The sequence below is a fragment of the Erigeron canadensis genome, chromosome 5 (genome assembly GCF_010389155.1).
Source record: "Erigeron canadensis isolate Cc75 chromosome 5, C_canadensis_v1, whole genome shotgun sequence".
NCBI lineage: Eukaryota > Viridiplantae > Streptophyta > Magnoliopsida > Asterales > Asteraceae > Erigeron > Erigeron canadensis.
Window position 1 is genome coordinate 26,316,857 of NC_057765.1, and position 25,578 is coordinate 26,342,434.

General features: G+C 38.0%; 2 protein-coding genes across 2 annotated transcripts; both read left to right on the top strand.

Annotated features, from left to right (window-relative positions):
* Positions 1 to 204: 204 nt before the first annotated feature.
* On the top strand, positions 205 to 2,873 carry LOC122600527 (classical arabinogalactan protein 9-like). Its single transcript, XM_043773256.1, has 2 exons — positions 205 to 846; positions 2,600 to 2,873. Exons 1-2 carry the CDS (start codon positions 346 to 348, stop codon positions 2,672 to 2,674), a joined length of 576 nt encoding a protein of 191 aa, XP_043629191.1. The 5' UTR covers positions 205 to 345; the 3' UTR covers positions 2,675 to 2,873.
* A 16,337-nt stretch (positions 2,874 to 19,210) lies between these two features.
* LOC122601438 (disease resistance protein RPV1-like) lies at positions 19,211 to 21,204 on the top strand. The gene is made up of 2 exons (XM_043774195.1): positions 19,211 to 19,689; positions 20,301 to 21,204. The coding sequence occupies exons 1-2, from the start codon at positions 19,211 to 19,213 to the stop codon at positions 21,202 to 21,204; spliced, it is 1,383 nt and encodes a 460-aa protein (XP_043630130.1).
* The last annotated feature ends 4,374 nt before the right edge of the window (positions 21,205 to 25,578 follow it).

Below are 25,578 nucleotides of genomic sequence, written 5' to 3' on the forward strand. Positions count from 1 at the left end.
GATACAAACTTGCTGGATTAATCTCTGATCTCTCTATCAATGTAACTAATAACTTGATCAAATTTTCCCCTCCCAACAACAGTTTGTTGTAACCCACACTATCATTAGCCCCACACCACCAGCAACCAATATTTTACAACCCCACCCCCACTTTCACCCATATATATACACCCCTTGTATCTATCCCTCTCACACACACATATTTCCACTTCCCACTTTTTCATAATTTAACTTCTTTATAATCTTTCACCACTAAGTTTTACTTTTTACACTTTTACCACTATATATCTTCACTTAATTTTTAAGGGTTTTACTACTCTCCTTTTAACATTAACTTAGGCCATCATGAATCACAACGCCGCCGTTCTCACGGCATTCATCTGCATTGTCATCTCAACTGCCGCCGGTCAATCTCCGGCATCTTCCCCCACCGCCACCCCTGCCCCACCAACCACCACATCACCACCACCAGCCTCCTCCACCCCACCACCAGTGAGCACCCCACCACCAGTGAGCACTCCACCACCAGTGAGCACCCCACCACCGGTTGCCGTTCCAGTGTCATCACCACCACCAGCAGCCACCCCACCTCCCGTCGCTTCACCACCACCAGCAGCCACCCCACCACCCGTTGCTACTCCACCACCAGTTGCCACCCCACCACCAGCCACTCCACCGCCAGCGCCTCTAGCTTCCCCACCTGCTCCGGTCCCAGTTTCAGCTCCCAGTGTGACTCCAGTAGCTGCACCATCTCCTTTGGCTTTAAGCCCACCGGCACCACCCACCGGAGCTCCTTCTCCGGCGCTCTCCACTGATCTGTCCCCTGCACCTTCTGCTACTGACGTGGTAAATACATACACTTTCCAGATCTGATCTATACTAACTAGTATATTACATTAATACATATACATATATAGCTTACATACAAAGATGCGCATTTTTAGCAATCTTCCATAGCTACTTGCTAAACTGCGCCTTATTAATATAACTTTTACTAGATCTGAACATTTTGTTAAAAGTTTATGTATATAGACAAAAAGTAGTCAGTATTTTTCAAATCAGGAATATTTTTTGTTTGTGGGTTTTGAAATTAGAAATTTAGCTATTATGCGTACGTTAGCCATTGGAGCAAAATCTAGCTAATGTGAGCCTGTCTAGTGTGTTGGATTTTGTGTTTTGAAGGTAGGGATCACGTGTGTCGTGTTGGTTTTTTAGATATATACGTACAAATTGCAATAATGTGTTGTTTACTTGTACATTTGCTCTTGAGAACCTTACACAAGTTGTACTCCTCTATTAAAAAAGAAAAATTAGATCTTGGTATCATTGGACATTTGGACTCTTGTCTCGTTGGGAGGAAATCGGTTCAATCTTGACATTGAATAGCGTAAGAGTAGAGTAGATTTGTCTTATAAAACAAATAAAAAGATCTTGGTAACTACTCATTATTACAGTATGTTTTTAAAGTTAAAGTTAAACAAATATTAAGTGTGTGACAATATATATTACGTTAGATTATGTTTCTAATACGAACCCAAGTGGTCAGAGGCACTCTTTTTTTACCCTAAGTTTTGATTTTAATCTTTAAGGATGACAAACCTTGTGTTTTTCCTCCGAATACCTATAACGGGACATGATTAACATCTTGTTGTTTAGGGTACGTGTAAAGTTTCACCATTATATTGTGAGGTTTCACTATGTCGTATTCCGACTGAATGTTTGAAAAACAAAATACGAGTGCATATATATATATATATATGGGTGATGAGATGATGCGCGCCTAAATTAGATTCCAATGCCTTAAAGAATTAAGATTAGCCCAAGATAATACAAGCGGATAAGGTTAAGGATTTTTGACTTTTGGTGTGAAGTTTTACTCATTGGTATGGGCAAGTGCCAAATTTCAATACCTTTTGAGATCTAGATCCTTGGGAATTGTTTTCTTTAAGAAGTTTTGTTACAATTTTTTTGGAATGGCCACTTGTCTTGTTACATGACTTTACAACATGTCTTCTTGCATGACTTTCAAGTATTGTACAATTATGTTGAACTTCTTATGATTGTTGATCTCTTTCTTAAACAATATTAGAATCGTACCCACATTGGTAACGGGTGAAATATTTATAAGTGAAATGATTAAGTAAAATAGATTTAATAAAAAATAAACATATTGATATTGTAAGATAGAAGGGTAAACCCAGCAAAATTGTTATTTTTAAAAGTTCAGTATAAAGACAGAAGTAGAAAACATGATCTTTTTAGTTTTTTAATGAAGGTTTCTTTGCTGTTCAATAAAGATAAAAGTATACAACAAACTTTTATGATGATAACTTGTATTGTAAGCAAAACATTCAATGTCCTTGTATAAAACAAACTTTAATACTGTGTTCCTAAAACTTATGGTTCAAGTGTATCATTCAAATTATATAATGAAGCTATAATGAATTTTTTATGCAATGACCCTTGATATACTAAGTGCGCAACAAAAAGTATCATGTGCGATGCTAGAGGCCCAAAGTTTAGTATTATGTTCACTTTCGTGCACGTTTATGAACCATGTATTTTTTTTGTGACCCGATTTTTGGCATTGACATTGCAGAGTGGTGCACAGAAGATGGGATCAATGGTTGGGAGCATTGTTTTTGGATGTGCTCTTATTTACTCGGTACTCTAGAGATGAATATTTTTATGCCATCGAGTTGAGCTCTATGTAGTCTTGAGGAGTTGACTTGATGGTTGAGAACTTTTGCATTGTACTTGTCGTAGCTGTATACATTCTTTTGTGCGGATGCAGTTTCTTGTAACTTTGTGATACTATTGTCGACTTTGCTACTATTGCTATTATTATTATTATATTGTTTCGATTTATGCTACATTTTGCTCATCTGTTAGTTGGTTTGGCAACTTAATTTTATAAAGTATGGTGGTAATTGGTATGCAGTAATACAAGAGTTGAAATTGAATGCAACATTTCGAGGGAACGAGAAAAAAATATTTGGTATATGAATATATAGATTATACTATTATGTACTTATATTATTAGCTTTAACTCTTAAACTTTATATGCATAAAATCTTGCTATCCGCCTACATGAATTACCTCCAAACTTAATATATATATTACCTCCAAACAACGTCAAAATAGACTTGAAAAGATCACAAAATTAACCTTCGAGATGCTCTACACCTTTCCTGATCTTGAAAATGTATCATCCTATTGTTGCTGATAAGAAAGTTAGATTTCCTCATATGTTGTGCAAGATTGTTTGGTCATATATATCATTTCAAACTTAAGATTAAGTTCGTAACTTCCTATCGAATTGTTTTTGTCACATTGCTTTAGAAATATTAAAAGCTATATAAGCATTTTTGTAGTCACACTTACATAAGTTATCTACTAAACCAAAATTCTATAAATATATAATCAAAGGCTTATGTATAAAGGTTCCATTTGTATATATATTTTGGTGGAATTTTACATATCAAATAGGTTTATTGCTTAGAAATTCTATGTACTTTCTGATTTGAACTCATCAGATCATCCAGCCTTTTTCGTTCCTTCTAAGCATCATACTTTTTGAACCACTTTTTTAGATCATTAAAACTTCTAAATATGTAGTCCTTATCAGACCTTTTTTAGGTCAAACGACTTCGTCTTGGTAACTAGTTGATCTTGTATGACTTATTTTTAAGTTCTAATGACGGTACAAAACTAAATAGATGTTAACGATCTAGAGCATAGGCAAATTAAAAAATAAATTAAAGGTGGCCCATTGGGCCATTGATAAGGTTTTAGACCTTGAAAAAATTTATTTGGGTCCGAATATTACTTTCTATATCTGTAGAAGTGGATTACAAAGAGGGTTTTCGAGAGTCTTGAGTTTAATCTCAGGTAAGCGTGTTTCAAGTCTTGCATACCGCCTAGTTGGATGTAATTAACTAACTTGTTGTTAAGAAAAAAAAAATAAAGAAAGAAAGTTTTAGGCAATAAACCGTTTATCAAACCCGTAGCATGGGCTCGACTCATACTTGTATAGTTGTATGGCCTAAGTATCTACTGAATCAAAAAGTCCAAAAAGATAACAATCACTTAATTAGCTTGGCCCAACCCATTTGACCCATATTAGAAAATTAGCCTGTTTTACTCTTCATGTGTCATGTTTGTTAGTGTGGTACTCAAACTTTCTTACCCATTCATTTAGAACACATACCCTTGTACAAAAATATGGATCCACAAACATTGGAGCTGCCTAAATTTCGTGTGCAACCTTAGTCTCAACGTACAACAATCACTCCATATGCAATACTCACCTACTCTGAGTTCATCACTTTTACCACCCTTCCTTAACATTATAAAAACAAACTCCTTTCTTTACTCTGCAACTACTAAGAACTACCTTTCTACTTCTATATTTACATATTAAATTCTTTTATATCTATCTAGCAAGAAAAACAAGCTTACATCTGACTTTTTCTTAGCTTTTAGTCATTTTGTTAGAGTTTCAATTCCAATCTTAAGGCCAAAAAACCAAATGAGGAAAATTTTCTTGCTTGGAGTGTTCCTATCCCTTTTCCTTGCCACCTTTTTCCTTCAACCTTCCTTGGCCAATATGCAAGGTATCTCGCTAGTTAACCTTTCGTTATAACGGGCAATCCTAACGATAGCCCATAGAGCCAGCTAGAGTCACCTTGAGGGTACCGGGTTGACCGGCCTCTCAATTTTTAACTCTGCCTACATTAAAATATGGTCAAAAACCACTTTATGGTTATGTAAATATATATAGCTAATTATAATCATATGAGGACTAAATTAGTCACATGAGCTATTTAGTGAACTGCTGTTATTATTATTATTATTATTTTTGAACAACAATTGCTGTTAATATTATTAATTAATTTTTTTAACCATGACTGAAAGTTTCAACCCACATTATATATTGGTTTTACACATTGACCGCTTGTCTGACAATTGATTGGGATGGTCTTTGTTTCTTAAAGTGTTCTGTAGAAACAGGTGTAAGATAAGGTGCTTGAAATCAGGATTTCCAGAAAAGTGCATGAAGTTTTGTGAGATATGTTGCCTCAACTGCAAATGTGTGCCTACTACCACTACTGATACGAATACGTTTGGGAACAAGCACGAATGCCCTTGCTATAAAGACAAGAAGAACATCAAAGGAAAATCCAGATGCCCTTAAAACTACAGTAGCAGTGCTAGCTATAGAGACAAGAACAACAACACAGGCAAACCCAAATGCCATTGCGTTTTATTTTCATTGCTTCCTTACCATCACACACACTATTTTATGTTTGGTCTTAGTTTATGTAATGGGCTCTTATGTCTCTCTAGTTATCTGTGAAATAAATGGACACATTTTCTACTTTGTCATCATTAATCTCATATGGACATTTTAAATTTGTATCTTTCCCTGATTTAAACCAATGAAAAACATTATCTGACAAGTTAAACGATTTGTAAGAATTGAAAATTAGATCGGTTTGAGAGTTCCAACTTCCATATTGAGTCTCCAAAGCAGATTAATTAGTATCACCTCATAAGGTATTTTTGGATGGTATTTTGCAACTATCACTAGAAATCAATATATGATACATCATATTAAGGATGGTATTTTCAGAAGGGTGTCGTATCTCTGACAAATTTGGCCATACAACATAATTAATAACCAAATTAAAGTAAGTTAAACTATAATAAAGACACTACCTTATTCTCATCACTCTCTTTTAATGACACGGCATACTTTTTCACCACAAAAATCCCATATTTATTCTCATACCGGAGGTGGTTCACAAAGATTCTTATCTGCACCCACTCTAATGTGAGTGTTTTCCATCTTTGATCGCAGATTAAGCAACCGTGATCATCCTCGATGGAAAATGCCTTTGGAGTCCATATTAGAGTGTCGAAAGTTGTACAAACAGAATCTCTATCCTTAAACTTAAAAAATTCTCTATGTCGAAATAACGTATTGATAAAAAGAAGAAACTACACACCAAAACAATAAACACTCCTACTAAAGCCCATATAATTGAGAAAACCAATGATAGGATCATAAACAACACATAAAGTAACATATAAAGAAAACCAATAATCCTATCGGATCAACAAGCATAGAATAATATTAGTTCTAGACAGCAAAAACAATTATGACTCCCAAAATGTTTACATCACTGATGCTATAACAATTATTAATAGCACATACGCTCTTGAGTATCATTCATCTTGAGTGTTATTCATTTTGATTTGCAGATCTTGGAGTGTCGGAAGACTAGCTGTTGTAAGCTTGCGGGCCCTATTTTCTTCACCTTTTCTCCCGTCTTCAGAACGTGGCCGTGCCACTATGGCTTTGAGAACGTGAGTATGGCAGCGAGAATCTGGCTTAGGCCTAACAATTCTTAATAGTCTATGCTTTTGAGGGTTGTTAAACATTACGGTATAACAATTTGTGTTAAGCTGAAGTGTATAGTAAAGGGACCGATATTGTAATTATTACATAGTTAACTAAGCCTAAGTAATACTCCGTATTTTGTTTGACCTTAATCATAGTTTTAACCTATCGCTATCTGTTTTTCTTTTCAGCCGCCCGGCCCCTTGATTTCCCTTTAAGCAGTCAATCATTTTCCTTTACATTTCTACCACTTGTTTTGCCTTAATTAAATGATCTTTAACACTTCATTAGTTTTACTACTAAAAGGTGTAAGTCCCAACTATTACTAGATGGGTGCTGAAGACACCTCTATGTTGATGGTGAGTGAACTTTGCAACACGATCAATTAATCTGGATATGACCAGTTTAGATTGATCGTGTACCAGGTTAACTGGAGTTAATGTATAAAGGTGACAGAATATGTAAATTAATACATTGCAATAATATAAATGACAAGTATGTAAACTGGTGAGACAATATGTAATTTTCAAGTGTATTTTATTTATTTATTGTTTAAATAAAATACAAGGTTGTTGCGGAACCAAGATAATACATGAATGTAAATATCCTAACAACCCATGAATTACAATTGATCTAAACTTGGAAATTCTCCTAAACAATCGAAACACTTAGAGTTGTGAAATGTTCCTTTTTGCGATTGAAAGAATACTGCACAAGTTCACCAATATTGCAAAATATATGTATTTGCAAAGTTGCTGAAAATGCTTGTGCAAGGACCTCTATTTATAGTCGAAGATTGAGCATGGGGATCTCAACTTCGACGTACAAATATGGTTGACAGCACACAAAAGTATTGTTTAAATAACCCTTTGTGTGTGTTAAATAAAGTAAGACAAAAGGTTACTTTATTCAACCACTCTACATCTTTGCACCTTTATCCAAAGACAATATCATTGCCCGGTTAAAAGGATGTAGAGTAAAAGGTCCTCCTCGTAATCAGTGTAAAGCTTTGTAAGAGCATTTACACTGGAGGATTCTCCGTTGATTGATCTGGTAGATTGTCAACTGGGCTTCGCTGCCATTGCCAATCTCTGTCTTCCATTTGTTGTCTTTGACTTCAGCTGGAAGGTCTTCAGATTCTAGTCATCTGATCTCAACAGGAGGAAGTCATCAGTTGCTAAACCTGTACAATGCAACTGGACTTCTAATATTTCGGACAATTCCGCATGCTCTCCAGATGTCGCTGGAGAGCTCCAGTTTAGCTTAAACTGGTCCTAACAAATTCCCCCTAATTGTCCTGAAATATTGTCAGGTATTTTCAAACTTGTTTCTATACAAGTTTAAGTTTGAAATACCTGAGTTTGATAAAATCTATTAAGTTTCGAAGACATTTTTATAGATCATCAAATGTCTTGGATTTTGTTTTAATTGTATGTAGATCTTATCAGATATCTTACTTGTGAGTTACAATCTGGCAACTTGTATATACACAAAATTTACAAATAAGTTACAAGAAAGTAAACAAAAATACAAGCAGATAGTTAGAAGGAAAACTTAAACAGATGGCCCTTCGCCAGTTTTCCTTCTTTTTGTGACTGATGAAATTGGCTGTGTGTCCTCAAGATCAAGGCCTAATCTTTCTTCAATGTTTTCCTTGAACTTGATAAGATTTTGCAATACGTACTCCCAGCCTTTTTCAACCTTATTCTTCTTCTGCCTTCCTTCCAGTAACCTCAACATCTCTACATGTTCGGAATGACCATACTGATGGACATCCGGGTTCTCAGTTGTTCTCTTAGGTCCACCAAAGTATTGTACCTCAACAACAAAATGCTTAGCACCAGGCTTGATCGAAACCTTAACATCAGTAATCTTGCCTCTATTGTGCCTTCGACGCTGTACATCTGACAAATATGTGCGAGCTTCAGATTCATTTGTCAGTTTAATTTTGCTCGTGCTCAGCTTTTGTGTAGCAGCTCGAATATCATCAGTTGTGGGTTCAGATGGTTCTACCCAAGTCCTCAGATTTGCATCCCTTGGCAAAGCCTTTTGTTTTCTTCCTTTGGACTTGGGTGGATTCAACACTTTGGTGACCGCCTTCTTTACCTGCTCAGTCCTCTTGAGAATCCCTTCAGACCTAATCTCTCTGGCCTTCTCCACCGACACATTCAAACACTTAGCATCCAGTTCAGCCTCATCATCCTGGTAGTGTTTGTCCAGTTCAACTTCAAGCATCTCCTTTAGTGCATTGACTATTCTTGGATCTTCTTTGATCTTCTTGTATTCAACAAGTGTCAAGCCAAGGAGTTGAGCATCAGTGATATCAACAAGAGGGGTTGGAAGATTTCTTCTTGATTCGAATTGGTTCACCTTCATTTGTTTCTTCCTTTCCTTGACCAGGTATCCCACTCTTGCTAACTTCTGACTCTCGCTTTCAGTAACTGGAGGCAACAAATCAACATTGGTGCATCGGTGGCCGGTTCCATAGATTCATCAGCAATGACCTTTCCCTTATCAACACTCCCCTTCACCACATCATCAAACACCTCAAACTCCTGCTCACCAGCCTCAGTACTGGTAGCCACCACTAACTCCTTCCCTTTTCCTGAAGTCTCCACAAGAGTGCGAGGGGCATGTATAGACCTTTCCCCCTTGGCAGCATCTAGTCCTTGCCTGATGGCTTCAAAATCTGCATGACTAGAGGGCAAGCGATCTAGAGGCTGCCATGATTGCATTGTATTGCACTCTTTGAAGACTCCACAAATCATGCGAATTGTCCTCCACAGATGATTGATCTCCTGAGACTGAGTCATAACATTTTCACTTGTCAGCTCTTGACTCTTTAAAATCTGTTTGAGTATTGAGAGATCATCTGGAGAGAGCCCAGTTGCATGGACTTCCTTAACACCTTCAGAAACAACCTCCCTTCCTTTGCCAACTTCAGTGGTCAGATCAGATATAGCATTTGAATGTTCAGACACTTTGCTGGCCAGTGTATCCAGACTGCACCTCAACCGATCAATCTCAGATGTAATTGGAGTGAGATCGACCTGGGGCGCTGCAATCTTGGTGATCTCAGACATCACCTTTTCAATTAAACTTCTCTCACTGGCAGCCAAAGTTTCTTCAATCTTGAGACCCACGGAAGAGGCCAACTGACTCCCAAGCTCTGTCACATCTAAGCCAGGTTTGTTACATAGATCTTGCACCTGCCTTTCCAGATTCTTAATATCAACCTCTGATGATCTGACAGTACTGTTTAGCAGGTTGGATATTGAAGATGTGACTCCAGATTGAGTTAGTGCGAACGCCTCCCGTAAAGATGTTGCCAGTTGGTTGGAGGATTCCACTAACTCGTTCAACTTTCCAAACACCAAGTCCTCATTAGCTGAGAACTTGTTTATCCCCAGGTCAACCACTTTGACATTCTGCATATGATCCTTTTGGTACCTGGAGAGGGACTTGGTGTTTTTGTCCAGTGTCTTTTGAATCTCTTCCACCCTTGCGAGAAGGTTCGAGAGATCGGCTTGAAAAGACACAAATTGGCTTTCCAGTGACTGAGGGGAAGGTGTCACTGGACCAGCCAAAAAAGCTACAGGTGCAACTGGACGAGGTATGACAATATTTGGTTCTCCAGTTGCAGTAGTATCAGTTGATAGAAGAGAAGGGGTTGTAGAAATGAAAGGAAGAGATTCAATGTGTCGTTCATGCTGAGAATGCTCAGGTGTGAACGACGGCGACGGTGGTCTTAGGATGTGTCTATTTCTAGGCACACCCATAGAAGAAGGTAGTTGGCGAGAGGCGAATATTGGAGGTATATCTAAGCTTTGTACATTTGTTGGGGAAACTGAAACATGTGGTTCTTGGGGTTGACCAAGGAGAGAAGGGAGCTGATCAAGTACAGTTGCATCAGCCATCTCCTGGTCAGATTTCGTCTCAGATGAGTCCGAAGACTCAAGCTGAAACTCACCCTCATTTATGCCAAGATCCATAAATGTTGGGGGTGGCTGAACAAGTTGTTAGACTCCTGATGACCAGTTTGAGTTGCCTCAATGGTATCATCAGTTCTAGGATCCGTTGCCGAAGCATCTTCTCCCTGGACAGAGGTGACTGGTGCCTCAACTACAACTGCTCTATCCTCAGTTGCAGTATCACCGGCAGCGGCTTCAGAGACCACAGTCACAGATTGTGACTGGTCAGGTGCAGCAAGTCCAGATCTGGATCTCCTTCTGCTTTTGGAAGATCTTCTTGCTTTAGGAATCGCCTGGACTCCCGCTTCTGCCACAGTTACCGCTCCAGTAGACGAACCGGTGGGTCCCTCATTATTTTGAGGCCCGCCCAGTTGCCTTTCTGACTCACCAGATTGTGGTGCATCAGTTCTAGAGAATGCAAAGATCATTCTCGGGGACATCTGGACTTCATCAGAAGTGGACACCAGGTTGTCCAGATTCCTTAACAGTTCTGGCACAGAGAACAAGGATTGTGTGTTGTTGTACTCTTCTCTGCCTAGAACCTGAATAAAACAAAGGGACAAGAATCTTGAAAAGGGGATACAAGGACCCCTGTTGCCCTTCAGCTTAAACACCAGACTTCTGAACAAAATACCAGCAAAATCCACCCTTAGTCCATTCCAGAGGCAGTAAGCCATCTCTGCCTGGAAGGAGTTTATCTGGTCCAATCCACCAGAACTCCCTCCCAAACTTTCCACCAAGTGGACCATAAAGAACTTCCAGGATGGTGAAAGCCCTTTCATTGTAATGGACCCCTTGGTCTTCAAAACATCCCCCTCCACCATCTCCTTATTACCCATGTCAAGGAAGACCTGGCGGAAATTTATATTGGAGGAGATCACCACTGGATTTTCATTTTGTCTCCAGTAGTTGAGGTTAAGGGCTTCCCTCAACGTTTCAGTGGTGATGGTACACGGGACTGACCCATCCTTTAAAGAAAAGGAGATGGATGAGCAGTCCTCAGAAAGAGAAGCAGTGTACCAGAACTCGCACAAGTAGTCGTGAAACAACTTGTTTGGGTTCAAAGAGAAGGCATCGCTGAGGGGAGAAATCCGGAGAAAGGATTGGATTCTCCCTATAAGAGAGTCAGCGGCCTGGAGCCCTTGAAGTGATGCCATTGGATTATTAGGATTTAATTTTATAAGTTTAGAACTTATGGGAGCACCAGTGGCACGAGTAACATTTTGTGATGGAATGTACTCAGCAGTGAGTAGATTCACATCATGAGAACGAGATGAAGAAGAAGATGATTTAGGAGCTATTTGTGAAATTTGATTTAGGGTTTTAGACTTAAAGAAGAAAGGAGAAAGGGATCTCGAATTGTGAATGATTGGAAGAGTAAATGAAAGGAATTTTGAGTGAAGTAAATGAGACGGATATTTAGTGGGGGTATATATAGGCAGTAAAATATTGCCAATATATATACGAAAAGATATTTTTAGTCCCCAAAAGTTTGAAATAATTTGTAAAAAGTGATTTTCCGAAATTTTGAGAGTTCAAAAATATTTAATACCTCCCATCAAGCATTTAATGCTACGACGGCTGGTATTCCCACTCACCCACTAACTTCATCAATACCCATAAAAAGTGCAGTACATTTCACCAAAAAGTCTTGACACGTAAGACATGTCAGGTGACGTTTGTGAGTGCGAGGTTAGCACTCAAGTAACATCACGTGTCACAAGTATCCACCAAGTAAAACATAACGTTATGAAATCTGGCTGACTACCATTTTGAGACAAGACCAAACTAGCAAACTGGAGAAATTTTTCAGATGCCAGTTTCAACTGATGACTTTCAGTTGCATTCTTCAATAAAAACAAATTTTTTTTTTTATATTGAAAAATATTTTGAGTCTTTTTCCCCTAAAAAAGTGATCCATTTGATCAATGACTAGTCTTTGAGTACATCAAGGCGTTCAATCTCCAACCAATCAAGGATCACCTGGACCATCCTCAACTGAAGGGCCTCTCCAGTTTAATGAGGATTTAACATACCCAGTTCACTGATGAGATGTTTAAAAGTTTTCTCATCAAGAGGTTTTGTAAAAACATCAGCTAACTGTTTATCAGTGGGGATGAAGTGTATTTCAATGTCTCCTTTCATAACATGATCACGAATGAAGTGATACCTAATATCAATATGCTTTGTCTTTGAGTGCATCACTGGGTTGTGAGATATAGCAATTGCACTGGTGTTGTCACAAAAGATTGGGGTTCTTGTGAATTTCATACCATAATCAAGCAACTGGTTTTTGATCCAGAGAATCTGGGCACAGCAACTGGCCGCAGAAATGTATTCTGCCTCAGCAGTAGACATTGAGACCGAAGTCTGCTTCTTACTGGTCCAACTCACCAGTTTTCCCCCTAGGAAGTGACATCCACCAGTTGTGGATTTTCTATCAATCTTACAACCTGCATGATCTGAATCTGAATAACCCATTAGATCTAACCCTGAGCCTTTGGGATACCAAAGACCAAGGCTAGGGCACCCTTTCAGGTACCTGAAAATGCGTTTAACAGCATGCAAGTGTGATTCTTTTGGATTTGCTTGAAATCTGGCACATAAACATGTTGCAAACATTATATCTGGTCGACTGGCAGTTAAATACATCAGTGAACCAACCATTCCACGATATTCTTTTTGGTCCACTGGTTTGCCATTTGGGTCAGAGTCCAAATTTAATGGAGCTGAAATAGGTGTGGTTTTTGATGGGACAGAATCATATTTGTATTTTCTTAACAAATCTCTGACATATTTTTCTTGGTTAATAAAAATACCATCCATGGTTTGTTTGATTTGTAAACCCAAGAAAAATGTTAATTCACCCATTAAACTCATCTCATATTCTTGAGACATAATTTTCGAAAACCTTTTACACATTCCATCATCAGTTGACCCGAATATAATATCATCAACATAAATTTGTACCAACAAGATATTACCTTTTTCTTTCAAGATGAACAAGGTATTATCTATTGCACCTCTTTGAAAACCATTTTTGAGAAGATGTTTAGTTAGAGTATCATACCAGGCTCTTGGGGCTTGTCGAAGACCATACAAAGCTTTGTTCAGTCTATATACCCAATGTGGATGCTTTTCATTTATGAAGCCTGGAGTCTGCGTAACATACACTTCTTCTTCCAATGTGCCATTCAGGAACGCACTTTTTACATCCATCTGGAAGACCTTGAATTGCAAGTGAGCAGCATAAGCCAAGAAAATTCTGATGGCTTCAAGTCTTGCAACTGGAGCAAAAGTTTCATCGAAATCAACACCTTCTGCTTGACAATAACCCTTGGCAACCAATCTTGCTTTGTTCCTTATAACATTGCCATCTTCATCCATCTTGTTCCGGTAGACCCACCTCGTTCCAATGGGTTCTCTCTTTAACCCTGGAGGACAAGGAACAAGCTCCCAAACATTGTTCCTTTCGAACTGGTTGAGTTCTTCTTGCATAGCTTCAACCCAGCTTGGATCTGCCATAGCCTCGTCAATCTTCTTTGGTTCAATCAGTGATAGGAAGGTGACGTTCAAGCATTGATCACTTGTGGCTCTTCTAGTCCGAACCCCACTATCTGGATTGCCAATAATCTGCTCTATGGGATGAGCAGCAGTCCATTTAGTGTATTGACTAGGTTGATATATTACAACATCAGTGCAAGATACCTGACGATCTCCAACAGATGCAGCAACTGGAGGAGGATCAGCCCAAACTACTTCAACTTCATCATCAGTGTCAACTGAAGTTAACATGATTTTCTTCAAACAAAGGTATATCTTGAAGAACTGGAGAAGCTTGAACTGGTTCTGATGTTGTTGTGGCACGTACATCAGATCCAATTACCAATTTTTCAGGTAGGTTAAAACTGATAGAAGGATAAAATGAGGTGTCACTGAAATTCTTCCTTTCCTTAACTGGTTCCAAGACTTGATGTCTGGAAACATTTACTGGTGTACTAACTGATTGATGAACCTGATCAGATACACCAAAATCAACTGGGACAACTGAAGATAAATCAAGGGTTGGTCTTTTGTTGATAGCTTCATTTGATTCATCGAATGTGACATGAATTGTCTCATGTACCTTTTGGAGTCTATAATTATAAACTCTATAGGCTTTTCTAATATCTGAATACCCCACAAAGACACCTTCGTCAGCTTTTGCATCAAATTTTCCCAACTGACTGGAATCGTTTAAAATGTAAACTGGACAACCAAATACATGGAAGTATCCAATATTTGGTTTACGATTCCTGAGGACTTCATAGGCAGTCTTTCTGTGTCTTTTGACATAGACTGACCGGTTTTGGGTGTGACAAGCAGTTGCCACAGCTTCAGCCCAAAAACAGGTGGGAAGACCAGATTCAGATAACATACTTCTGGCAGCTTCAATCAATGTGCGATTCTTCCTTTCAACCACACCATTTTGTTCTGGAGAACGAGCTGACGAAAAGTTTTGAGAAACGCCAGTGTCAGTGCAAAATGTCTCCAATTCTTTATTCATGAATTCTGTACCATTATCACTTCGCAACTGACACACTTTCTTGGTATACTTGAGTTCAATTCGCTTGATGAGAGAGATAATTTCACCAGGTGCATCACTCTTTGATCTGATAAATACCACCCAACAAAATCTGGTGTATTCATCGACCACAACTAAAGTGTATTCTTACCAGCTTTAGTTTGAACATTCACTGGACCAAAGAGATCCATATGAAGCATGTGAAGAGGTTCAGTGATACTGAAATTTTGCCTGGTCTTGAAACTGGCTCTTTTCTTTTTGCCCATTTCACACCCTGGACATGGCTTCTCCTTTTTAAAGGAGAACAAAGGTATCCCATCAACCAGTTGTTTCCTTGACAACTTGTTGATATTTTTGAAATTAAGATGGGATAGCCGTTTATGCCACAACCAGTTGGTGTTCTCATCAGCCTTGACATAGAAACAATGCTCTTTTGGAGCCGGATCCATGTCCATGATGTACACATTCCCTTTTCTTGGTGCAATCATAACTACCTTCCAATCCTTGTTAAAAACAGTGCCTTGAGCAATGTCGAACAGTACCCTATATCCATCATCACAAAGTTGACTGACACTTATCAGGTTATATTTCAAACCATTGACAAATGCAACTCTTGTGAACTGGATCTGCCCATTGTCAACAACACCATATCCTTCAGTTTTCCCACTTCCATCATTACCAAATGTCACTGCTGGTCCATCGCAGACAGTGAACTCTTCCAGCAGGGGCTTACATCCGGTCATAGTCCGGCCAGCTGCGCTGTCCAGATACCAAATATTCTTCTTTCGATCGCCCTGCACACCCAAGTAAGTGATTAGTTGTTTTTGTGAACCCATCTTTTCTTGATGGGTCCACTAGACTTCTTCTGTGAAGTCCCAGGTGCTTGACTGGGTGTAGAACTGGATGAAGAAACTGGAGGGTTCTCTCCAGTTTCTGGAGTAAAGATAATTGGTTTGAGTGGAACATTAACCTCCTTTTTCTTTTCGATGTTTGCTCCTTTCAGAGCAGATTGTTTTATCTTTTGTTTTCGAGGAGGAGTTTTGACATTTTGTTTTTCAACTGAAGAAGATGCACCTCCTTCCAAATTTTTAATTCTGGCAGTACAACTTTGTACCTGCCTTGACAAATTTTGGAGTTGATTCTCCATTTTTAACAAAATGCTTTTATCATCAGGCTGCTGGTCTATGGACTTGGGCTCAGCGGGGGTTTTAGTCTTTTGAGTTGAGGACTTATTTGACTTATGAGACAAAGGATTGTCACCAGATTCCTTTTTAACTGGAGCTTTAGCCTTCTTGGCTCCAGTTTTGACCTCAACAGGGTTGGTCTTAGTGGATTCAGATTTGACAGTGTCAGAGGAATCATAAGGAGTTTCAACTCTAACAGATTCTGGCAATTGGTGAATTTTGGGTAAAACAGCTGCCATCTGAAGATCACCAGATTTTCAGGCAGTTTTTTGAGCATCAATGGTTTTAGAAAAAGCGTCATAATTTTTACCAGATGCTTGTACCCATGAATTGATAACCATGTGTTCCTTTTCAAGATCAAATTTCAGTTTTTGGTTATCTCTTTCCAATGCCTCATTTTTCAAATCTGATTCTTTAAGAGCCAACTGGACACTTTGCAAATCATTTATTTGACTTTTCATGTTGTTTAATTCAACCAAAACTGTTTCTAAGTATCTTTCACAGTCAGTTCTCATGGTTTCAACAAATAACAAGTCATCATTCAATGATTCAGCAATATCCAGTTTCAATTCTGAATCAATTTCGACATCATAATCCCTTACCTTCTTTAAAATGATGTCAACCCATCTTCCTGACACAACATCATCTTTCACCACTGGTTGTTGACTTTCCAATGCCATGAAACACACATCTCTAATCTCTTCTTCATCATCAGATGAATCATCAGAGAGTTCCCATTTCCCTTCAGTTTGAGCCATCATGCACTTGTTCTTTTCTTTCTCGTTATCTTGTTCAAGTGACATGAGAGCAATCTGGGCCTTAAGTTTCTTGTATTTGGCCTTATAATCATCAGTTTTAACAAAATTTGGGACAATAGGACCAGTTTGGTTGTTCATCTGACTAGATCTGCATTCCTTCATGAAATGGCCTTTCTTACCACATTTGTAGCAGGTAAGATTAGCCTTATCCATAGAAATTGAACTGGAAGCATTATTGGACCCATTAAATCGATTAGATTTATGCTTAAACCTATTAAAGGTTTTAGCAATCATGGCTACCAGATCATCATCGTCAGTTTCCTCACAACCATCACTGAGATTAGTGGTCAGGCCAGAGTTCAGAAAGTTGTTTAACGTTTCCTTCATAGAATGTGACTGGACATTCTCAGTAGACATTAAAGCAGCACAAGGTTGCCCAGAAAGTTGGCAGCCTTGGAACTCTGAGCATGGTTTAAAGCATCTTGCTCAGCTAGTAATCTTGCAGCATCGTTATCTTCAGTGAATCTGAAGGCTCCATAAAGGGAAGCAAGAGTATGGCTATGCAAGGTCTTTCCTTGTCTTAAGACAAGAACCATGTGTGCCCATTTGGATGGCAAAACATCACAGAATTTTTCAAGAAGAATATCCTTATCCTTCTCCACTCCCAAGCCTCTAAGTTGATTAATTAGGCCAGTAAATCTGGTATAAGTACCAGTCAAACTTTCATTGGGAAGAGCAAAGAAGGATTCATACTTCTTGTTAAGAGCAACCTTTCTAGTGACAATGGTGTCATTTCCTCCTTCAAACTGGAGAACTAATTCATCCCACATAGATTTTGCACTTGGAAATAGCACAAGGGTAGGAATTAGTTCCTCAGGTATAGCAGAAAGAATCATGTTTTTTAGTTTGGTATCAAGATCAACCAATCTGCGATCCTCATCTGACCAATGTTCCTCAGATTTTTCCCTGGTGCCTCTTCTCCCAGTAGGGTCGAGAAGAGGGCTGACACCACTGGACATGGGTATATATGGTCCATCCTTAAGAATTTTCAACATATACCTCTCTATCCCACCAAAATGCAAGAGCATTCTAGCCTTCCATGTACCAAATGTCTCGCCATTCCCGTCGAATTTGGGAACAGGAGAGTTGGAATAATGTACAGGAACGTGGTTAGCTCCAGGAGTTGGAGGAGGAGGTGGAGGGTTAGTATTTAAAGGAGTAGCAATACTAGGATTAGATTCATTTGGACCAGAACCATTCTCACCTTCAGCAGCCATCGAAGCAGACCTAGGTTATAGAATTGAAACAATTCAACCTGCCTGCTCTGATACCACTTGTAAGTCCCAACTATTACTTGATGGGTGCTACAGACACCTCTATGTCGATGGTGAGTGAACTTTGCAACACGATCAATTAATCTGGATATGACCAGTTTAGATTGATCGTGTACCAGGTTAACTGGAGTTAATGTATAAAGGTGACAGAATATGTAAATTAATACATTGCAATAATATAAATGACAAGTATGTAAACTGGTGAGACAATATGTAATTTTCAAGTGTATTTTATTTATTTATTGTTTAAATAAAATACAAGGTTGTTGCGGAACCAAGATAATACATGAATGTAAATATCCTAACAACCCATGAATTACAATTGATCTAAACTTGGAAATTCTCCTAAACAATCGAAACACTTAGAGTTGTGAAATGTTCCTTTTTGCGATTGAGAGAATACTGCACAAGTTCACCAATATTGCAAAATATATGTATTTGCAAAGTTGCTGAAAATGCTTGTGCAAGGACCTCTATTTATAGTCGAAGATTGAGCATGGGGATCTCAACTTCGACGTACAAATATGGTTGACAGCACACAAAAGTATTGTTTAAATAACCCTTTGTGTGTGTTAAATAAAGTAAGACAAAAGGTTACTTTATTCAACCACTCTACATCTTTGCACCTTTATCCAAAGACAATATCATTGCCTGGTTAAAAGGATGTAGAGTAAAAGGTCCTCCTCGTAATCAGTGTAAAGCTTTGTAAGAGCATTTACACTGGAGGATTCTCCGGTTGATTGATCTGGTAGATTGTCAACTGGGCTTCGCTGCCATTGCCAATCTCTGTCTTCCATTTGTTGTCTTTGACTTCAGCTGGAAGGTCTTCAGATTCTAGTCATCTGATCTCAACAGGAGGAAGTCATCAGTTGCTAAACCTGTACAATGCAACTGGACTTCTAATATTTCGGACAATTCCACATGCTCTCCAGATGTCGCTGGAGAGCTCCAGTTTAGCTTAAACTGGTCCTCACAAAAGGGTTAATCATCTAAATGGCGTTTACTTCAACTTCAGTAGTTCAAAAGAGCTACAAGTACGACGTGTTTATAAGCTTTAGAGGTGAAGACACTCGCAAAGGCTTTGTTGACCATCTTTATGATGCCCTGCAGCGCCAGAGCATTATCACTTACAAAGATGATGAAAAAATTAAGAAAGGGAAAAGAATCAGTAATGAACTCGTGGGATCTATTGAAGACTCGAGATTCTACATCATTGTATTCTCCAAGGACTATGCTTCTTCATCATGGTGCCTAGATGAGCTGGTGAAGATCATGGAATGCGAAAAGACTAATGATCAGAGAGCTTACCCAGTCTTTTATGATGTTGAGCCCTCTGAAGTTCGGAAGCAATCAGGGTTAGTTGGAGAAGCATTCTCCAAACATGAAAAAGATGAGGCTGCTGGCAAATGGAGAGGGGCTTTGAAAGAAGCAGCTGATTTGGCTGGCTGGGAGTTGAAGAACACTCTTGATGGGTAACTATATGCCATTCCTTTTTCATATCTTTTCAATATATGATTAGCACTGATTAATACTATATATGATTAGCACTAGTCGCGGCCCTGAGGATTTAGGTATCCCGGCTGATCAAGGAATAAAAAAGTGCCCCGTTCCTTAGCAAATTCAAATATAAATAAATGTTTTGATAGATTATTTTGTATAGTTATATTTTAGGCACTAACTAATCAAGTGAAATTAATGGAAAATGATTAATTCTCTTAAAAATTAGCCTAAAAATCCTCTTAAAACTATAAGAAGATGATATGTGGCTTCTACTAATTCTCTTTCTTAATCTTGCGCTTTGATTTTTTCACATGTCATCATTCTATGGTTAATAGGATTTTTAGGCTATTTAGTTAGTAGGATTAGTTATTTCCCGAAATTAGTATAGAAGACATTATACAATACACATATATATAAATTTTTCAAAATTTTGTGCCCTTAAATAGATGGTGCCTAGGCCGGAATCGGGTTTCACACCCTCTAGGCCTCCCTTAATTATCACCATGTATGTTTTAGATCTGATGTATCGAGTTTTTTATGAATAAGCTATATTGAATTAGTTTTTTTTTTTACATATATACAGGCATGAAGCCAAATTTATTCAAAACGTTGTTCAAGAGATTTCATTAGAATTACGTTTCATTGATTCATGTGCTCATGAAAAGTTAATAGGCATGGAATATCGGGTAAAGGATGTTGTATCAACTTTGGAAACTGATTCTGATGATGTTCGCATGATAGGGATCAAGGAGATAGGAGGGGGCGGGAAGACAATTTTGGCCAGAGCTATTTATGAACATATATCGAGTTGGTTTGAAGGTAAAAGCTTTGTTGAGAATGTAAGGGACGTTTCAAAAGCTTCTTTATCTGGTTTGAAGAAATTGCAAAAACAAATCCTGTCAGATGTCATAACTGATGAAGAAATCAAAGTAAATACTGTTCATGATGGGAAACAGATGCTGAAAAAGATGATGTGTGGTCGAAAGGTTCTTGTTGTTCTGGATGATGTGGATCACGTAGAACAGCTTGAGGCGTTAGCCGGCGAGCCTAAAAGGTTTAAAGGGGGAAGTAGAGTCATCATCACAACAAGAGACGAGCAAGTGCCGGTTGCACACCAGGTGAACGTGATTCATAATGTCAATCTGTTATCGGATGAGGAAGCTATTTGCCTCTTTAGTAGGTACGCTTTTGGAGAAGCGGTTCCCATTAAAGGGTATGAAGAGCTTTCAGGAAATGTGGTATGTTATGCCGCCGGTCTTCCTTTAACCATAATAGTTTTGGGCTCGTTTCTTTGTGGTAAAACAGATCTTGAATGGATAGATGCCTTGGAAAGACTAAAAACCATCCCATTGAAGGATACTCTTGAGAAGCTGGAATTAAGCTTCATTGGTCTAGAGGGGCATTACAAAGAAATCTTCTTAGTTGGGAAAAAGAAAGAGCAGTTGAAGCACCCGAAGGCTGTGGATTTCGTGCTAGAAATGGCTTGAGAGTTCTTGAGCAAAGATCTCTTATTACTACTATTACTACTGGGTCAAATTTTCCGATATATGATCATTTCGGGAAAATGGGCAACGAGTTTGTTTACTTGGGGATGCATGATCATATTGAAGAAATGGGCAAAAATATTGTTCGCCATGAGCACTCCAATGAGCCTAAGATGCATAGCCGATTGTGGATACAGGAGGAAATTAAAGATAAACTGACTAATGACTCGGTAAGAAACATAGTCTATATGTTAATTAGGTGGAACAAGAAATGCAAACACATTTTCATTCTTTGTTATCCAAGTTTCATGGGTTTCTGCTTTTGATTGACAGGATGATTATGACGCCATAAAATGTATTCAATGGAATTCGATTATCAATGAGACTTATATGAGAAGTCTTAGAAAAATGAAAGAAACTTAGATTTCTTAGCATACATGGAAGAGAAGAACTTGCAAGCCAGAGCTTTCCAAATGCTTTACGGTATCTTAAATGGAGTGTTGGCCATTCCTAGTCTTTAAACAAATCATTTCAAGCAGATAATCTTGTTGGACTGTCCATGCGTTATAGTCCAATCATGCAATTCTCGAAATCAGGAGAAAGACAGGTAAAATAATGGCTTTTAATTAAATTTTTTTATTTTATATCTATGATCTATAATTCTATAAAATATTAATATTAATATATATAAGAGGATGATTATATAAGGTTGTTAGGTATTTTAGGCTCAGGTGTGAAACATTTATATATTAGTTTTTAATATATAAAATTCATGGGTGCCCAAATATTTATTATTTAAACAAAAAATATCAAAAGTTGGTATGTGAGGGGCTCCACACTTAAACCTAAGTGTCGGACAACCTTATATTCACTTTTACCATATATATATATATATATGGTAGAGATCCTGAAAGAAGGTGTCTTAAGGAGAGAAAGGAGAGAAAGTCCTATAGGCCAATTAGAACGCGACATGTGTCAAAATGAAAAAAAATGCGCGGTGACATTTTGGTAAATTAATCAAACTTTTTTGAAGCTTGGTCAACCTGGGTTCTGGGTCAGCTTGGTAGGTCAGCTTCAGCTTGGTTTGGTCAGCTTAGGTTCTGGGTTAGCTTGGTTGGTCAGCTTGGGTTCTGATCAGCTTTGTTGGTCAGCATGATCAGTTTGGTTAGCTTGGGGTCAGGTTCGGTTAGATTGGGGTTGGGTCAGGTTGGGTCAGCTTGGGGTTGGGTTGGATCAGCTTAGGGTTTGGGTCAGGTTGGGTCAGCTTGGTTAGCTTGAGTTGGGTCAGCTTGACACAATCTACACAAATGTAGATTATGGGTTTTGGGTCAACTTGGGTCAGCTTGGGGTCTGGTTCAGGTTGGGTTGGGCCAGCTTGACACAATCTACACAAATGTAGATTAATCTACACAAATGTAGATTATGGGTTTTGGTCAGCTTGGGGTCAGGTTGGGTCAGCTTGAGGTCTGGTTCAGGTTGAGTCAGCTTGGTTAGCTTGGGTTGGGTCAGCTTGACACAATCTACACAAATGTAGATTATGGGTTTTGGGTTAGCTTGGGGTTGGGTTGGGTCAGCTTGGGGTTGGGTTGGGTCAGCTTGGGGTCTGGGTCAGGTTGGGTTAGCTTGGGTTGGGTCAGCTTGACACAAAACTACACATAATCTACACAAATGTAGATCCCAAGCTGACCCATAACCCAGGCTGACCAAGCTGACCCATAACCCAGGCTGACCAAGCTGACCCAACCAAGCTTACAGACCAAGCTGACCCAGACCCAAGCTGACCCAGGACCAGGGTGACAAAAGTTTGATTTATTTACAAAAATGCCACCGCGTTTTTTTTTTTTAATCTACATGTGACGTTCTGATTGGTTCATAAGACCTTATCTTCCTTCTCTCCTTAAGACACCTACTTATTTGATATCTCTCCTATATATATATATCATGTAAAATTTCTCCATCTGTGATCAAAAGTTAGAATAACTAGATATACGAAATACCCTAATACCGTTCTTATCATGTTTACACCATATATCACTTATTTGATATGTATTTACACATCCCTTTTACATAAGTTACTATATTACTCGCCGCCGCCGCCATTACAACCGGTTGTCACCACTAGGTAGCCGTCACCACCGTTGTAATGCACTATAATAAAATGTTAGACACCTGTTTGTTTTTTTTACATAATCAGGGGTGTTCAAAATCAGATACCTAAATATCCGAAGTAAACATGTACTCGTAATAACATAAGATTGAACCTTTATCAAGTAAGGTGAGTATCTAACACCTCAACTTCTCAAGTCTCGTGCCATCTAGTGCTTCATCATCCTTTGCCGTATTCGTCTTGCTCTGTTTCTTACTGTATTAATATTCGAATTTCCCATTACCAATTCAAATTTTCTATCATAAGCTGGTCAATCACGTTAACTATATCATTATGGTTTTCTTTTTGAAAGGTATATTAGAGTCTTTTCTACTAATAAAGTATAAAACTATAAAAATGTATAAAAATATACTTTTCGAGTATCTGAAATATCTGAAATCTAAAAAACCACTATCCTAATCCAAATCCATAAAATCGGATATCCAAACTTCGGATATCCTAAATTTCAAATATTCAACTTTTCGGATAAAATCATTTCATGGTACGGGTTTGGATACGTATAATTGAACCACCTTTTACATTATATAACATATACACACTGGCAAATTTAAATAACTTCATTAACTTTTTTTTTATGGAACGTCATTAACTTTCTAATTTAACTTTTTTGAATGATTTTTCATGTATTATGATATTTCCGATATGGGAGCGCATACTTGGTACTACAACTTTTTCTTAATCTACCACACTGTACACTGACATAACACGCAGTACAAGTATATAATGCATAATAATAGTAGATTTATTAAAATGCAATTATCAATTCCCTCTTATATACTTTCTTTTTGAACTTCAACGTTATTTTAGTTAGAAACATAGATGATAATTTCAATAAGTTGTGTCATACAAATTAGAATAAAGAATCTTTACATGCACATACTATATAGGGCTATACTAACTAATGTTCCGAACAATATTTATAATAGAGTTTATTACTTAAATGGTATCTAACGTTTGCACGATATTAGTATGTTACTGGTTTGATACTTTTTCTTTCGATATTACGTGGATCATACCCAACGTGTAGTGTTTGTGGTTGAAAGATCCCGACTCAACTTTTAGTAAAAATTTGACCCATTGACTATGTTTGACCAATCTATAGTTAGAAAAATTTTAGACAAAATAATGTGAAAAACTCGAAAATGTTCAAATTCAAAATCAAACAATTTGGAACACCTTAAAATGTTATAATAATCGTATCCTATAAGTTTTGGACCTTGAAAACGTTGGATGAAAACCTTGAAAATGTTCGAGAACAGAACTGCGGCTGCAAGCATGGTCGGCCGTGCTATGCAGCCGTACTCCTAGGAAGCTGAACACTAAGATGAAAATACTACAGACGCTGAATATGGTAAGCCGCACTTGCGACTGTACTCTTACTGCACACTTTTAAATCACCATTTCACTATTATGTGACCTCAAACACTTAACCATTTGTAAACATATTAAATTTGAAAACCAACAACATACAAAATACATTCATTTCAAATCTCTAGTTTTACAATTTCGCAACAAGTGAAAAATATGACTCATGGACCAAACGAACCAAGACACCATTTCATACGCATGAAGTACTTTATCCTCCATTTCAATAAACATACTTCCAAAACCATTTACCACTTACAAAACTTACATAAGAACATAATTTTGACCGTTTAAAACTAGACACACTAGAATATCCAAAATGACCCGCTTACGTACAAAATGGGCAAATTGGTGAAGAGGCGAGTTATTGGGACTACTAATCCACACGGGTACCTAACAAAACATTATCCAACCTTCAAATTAAACTTCAGAGATCAACAAGCTTAATCACCAAGATCTCTTTCCCGGATTGCTTGGGTCGCCTAAAAAGGATAAACAACTAAAAGGTAAGCGATTGCTTAGTAAGTACATCATAAATATATGCATACATATTGTGGCACCATCTTTTCATTCATATCATTCAAATCATAATTCAACATATATGGATCCATATGACATGCTACTAAGTGCATCGGGTCGTCACCCAATACCGTGGACTCTACCAATCAATATCCGTGCCACTAAATGCTCTGTGGGCTCTACAAGACAATATCACAACCAATCAATCCATCAATGTTAACATGATATAGTCTGTGATTACTAAGTCATCTTAACCTCACAATACGTCACATATAAGTATAATGTACTTACATTAGCCACAATGCAATATGATCCAAAAATCAAGT

Bases quoted from the DNA above. Each gene is read 5' to 3' on its own strand.
- LOC122601438 (XM_043774195.1), top strand. From the start codon at position 19,211: ATGGCGTTTACTTCAACTTCAGTAGTTCAAAAGAGCTACAAGTACGAC. The intron at 19,690-20,300 runs GTAACTATATGC...ACATATATACAG, and splicing joins TTGAAGAACACTCTTGATGG to GCATGAAGCCAAATTTATTC.
- LOC122600527 (XM_043773256.1), top strand. From the start codon at position 346: ATGAATCACAACGCCGCCGTTCTCACGGCATTCATCTGCATTGTCATC. The intron at 847-2,599 runs GTAAATACATAC...TTGACATTGCAG, and splicing joins CACCTTCTGCTACTGACGTG to AGTGGTGCACAGAAGATGGG.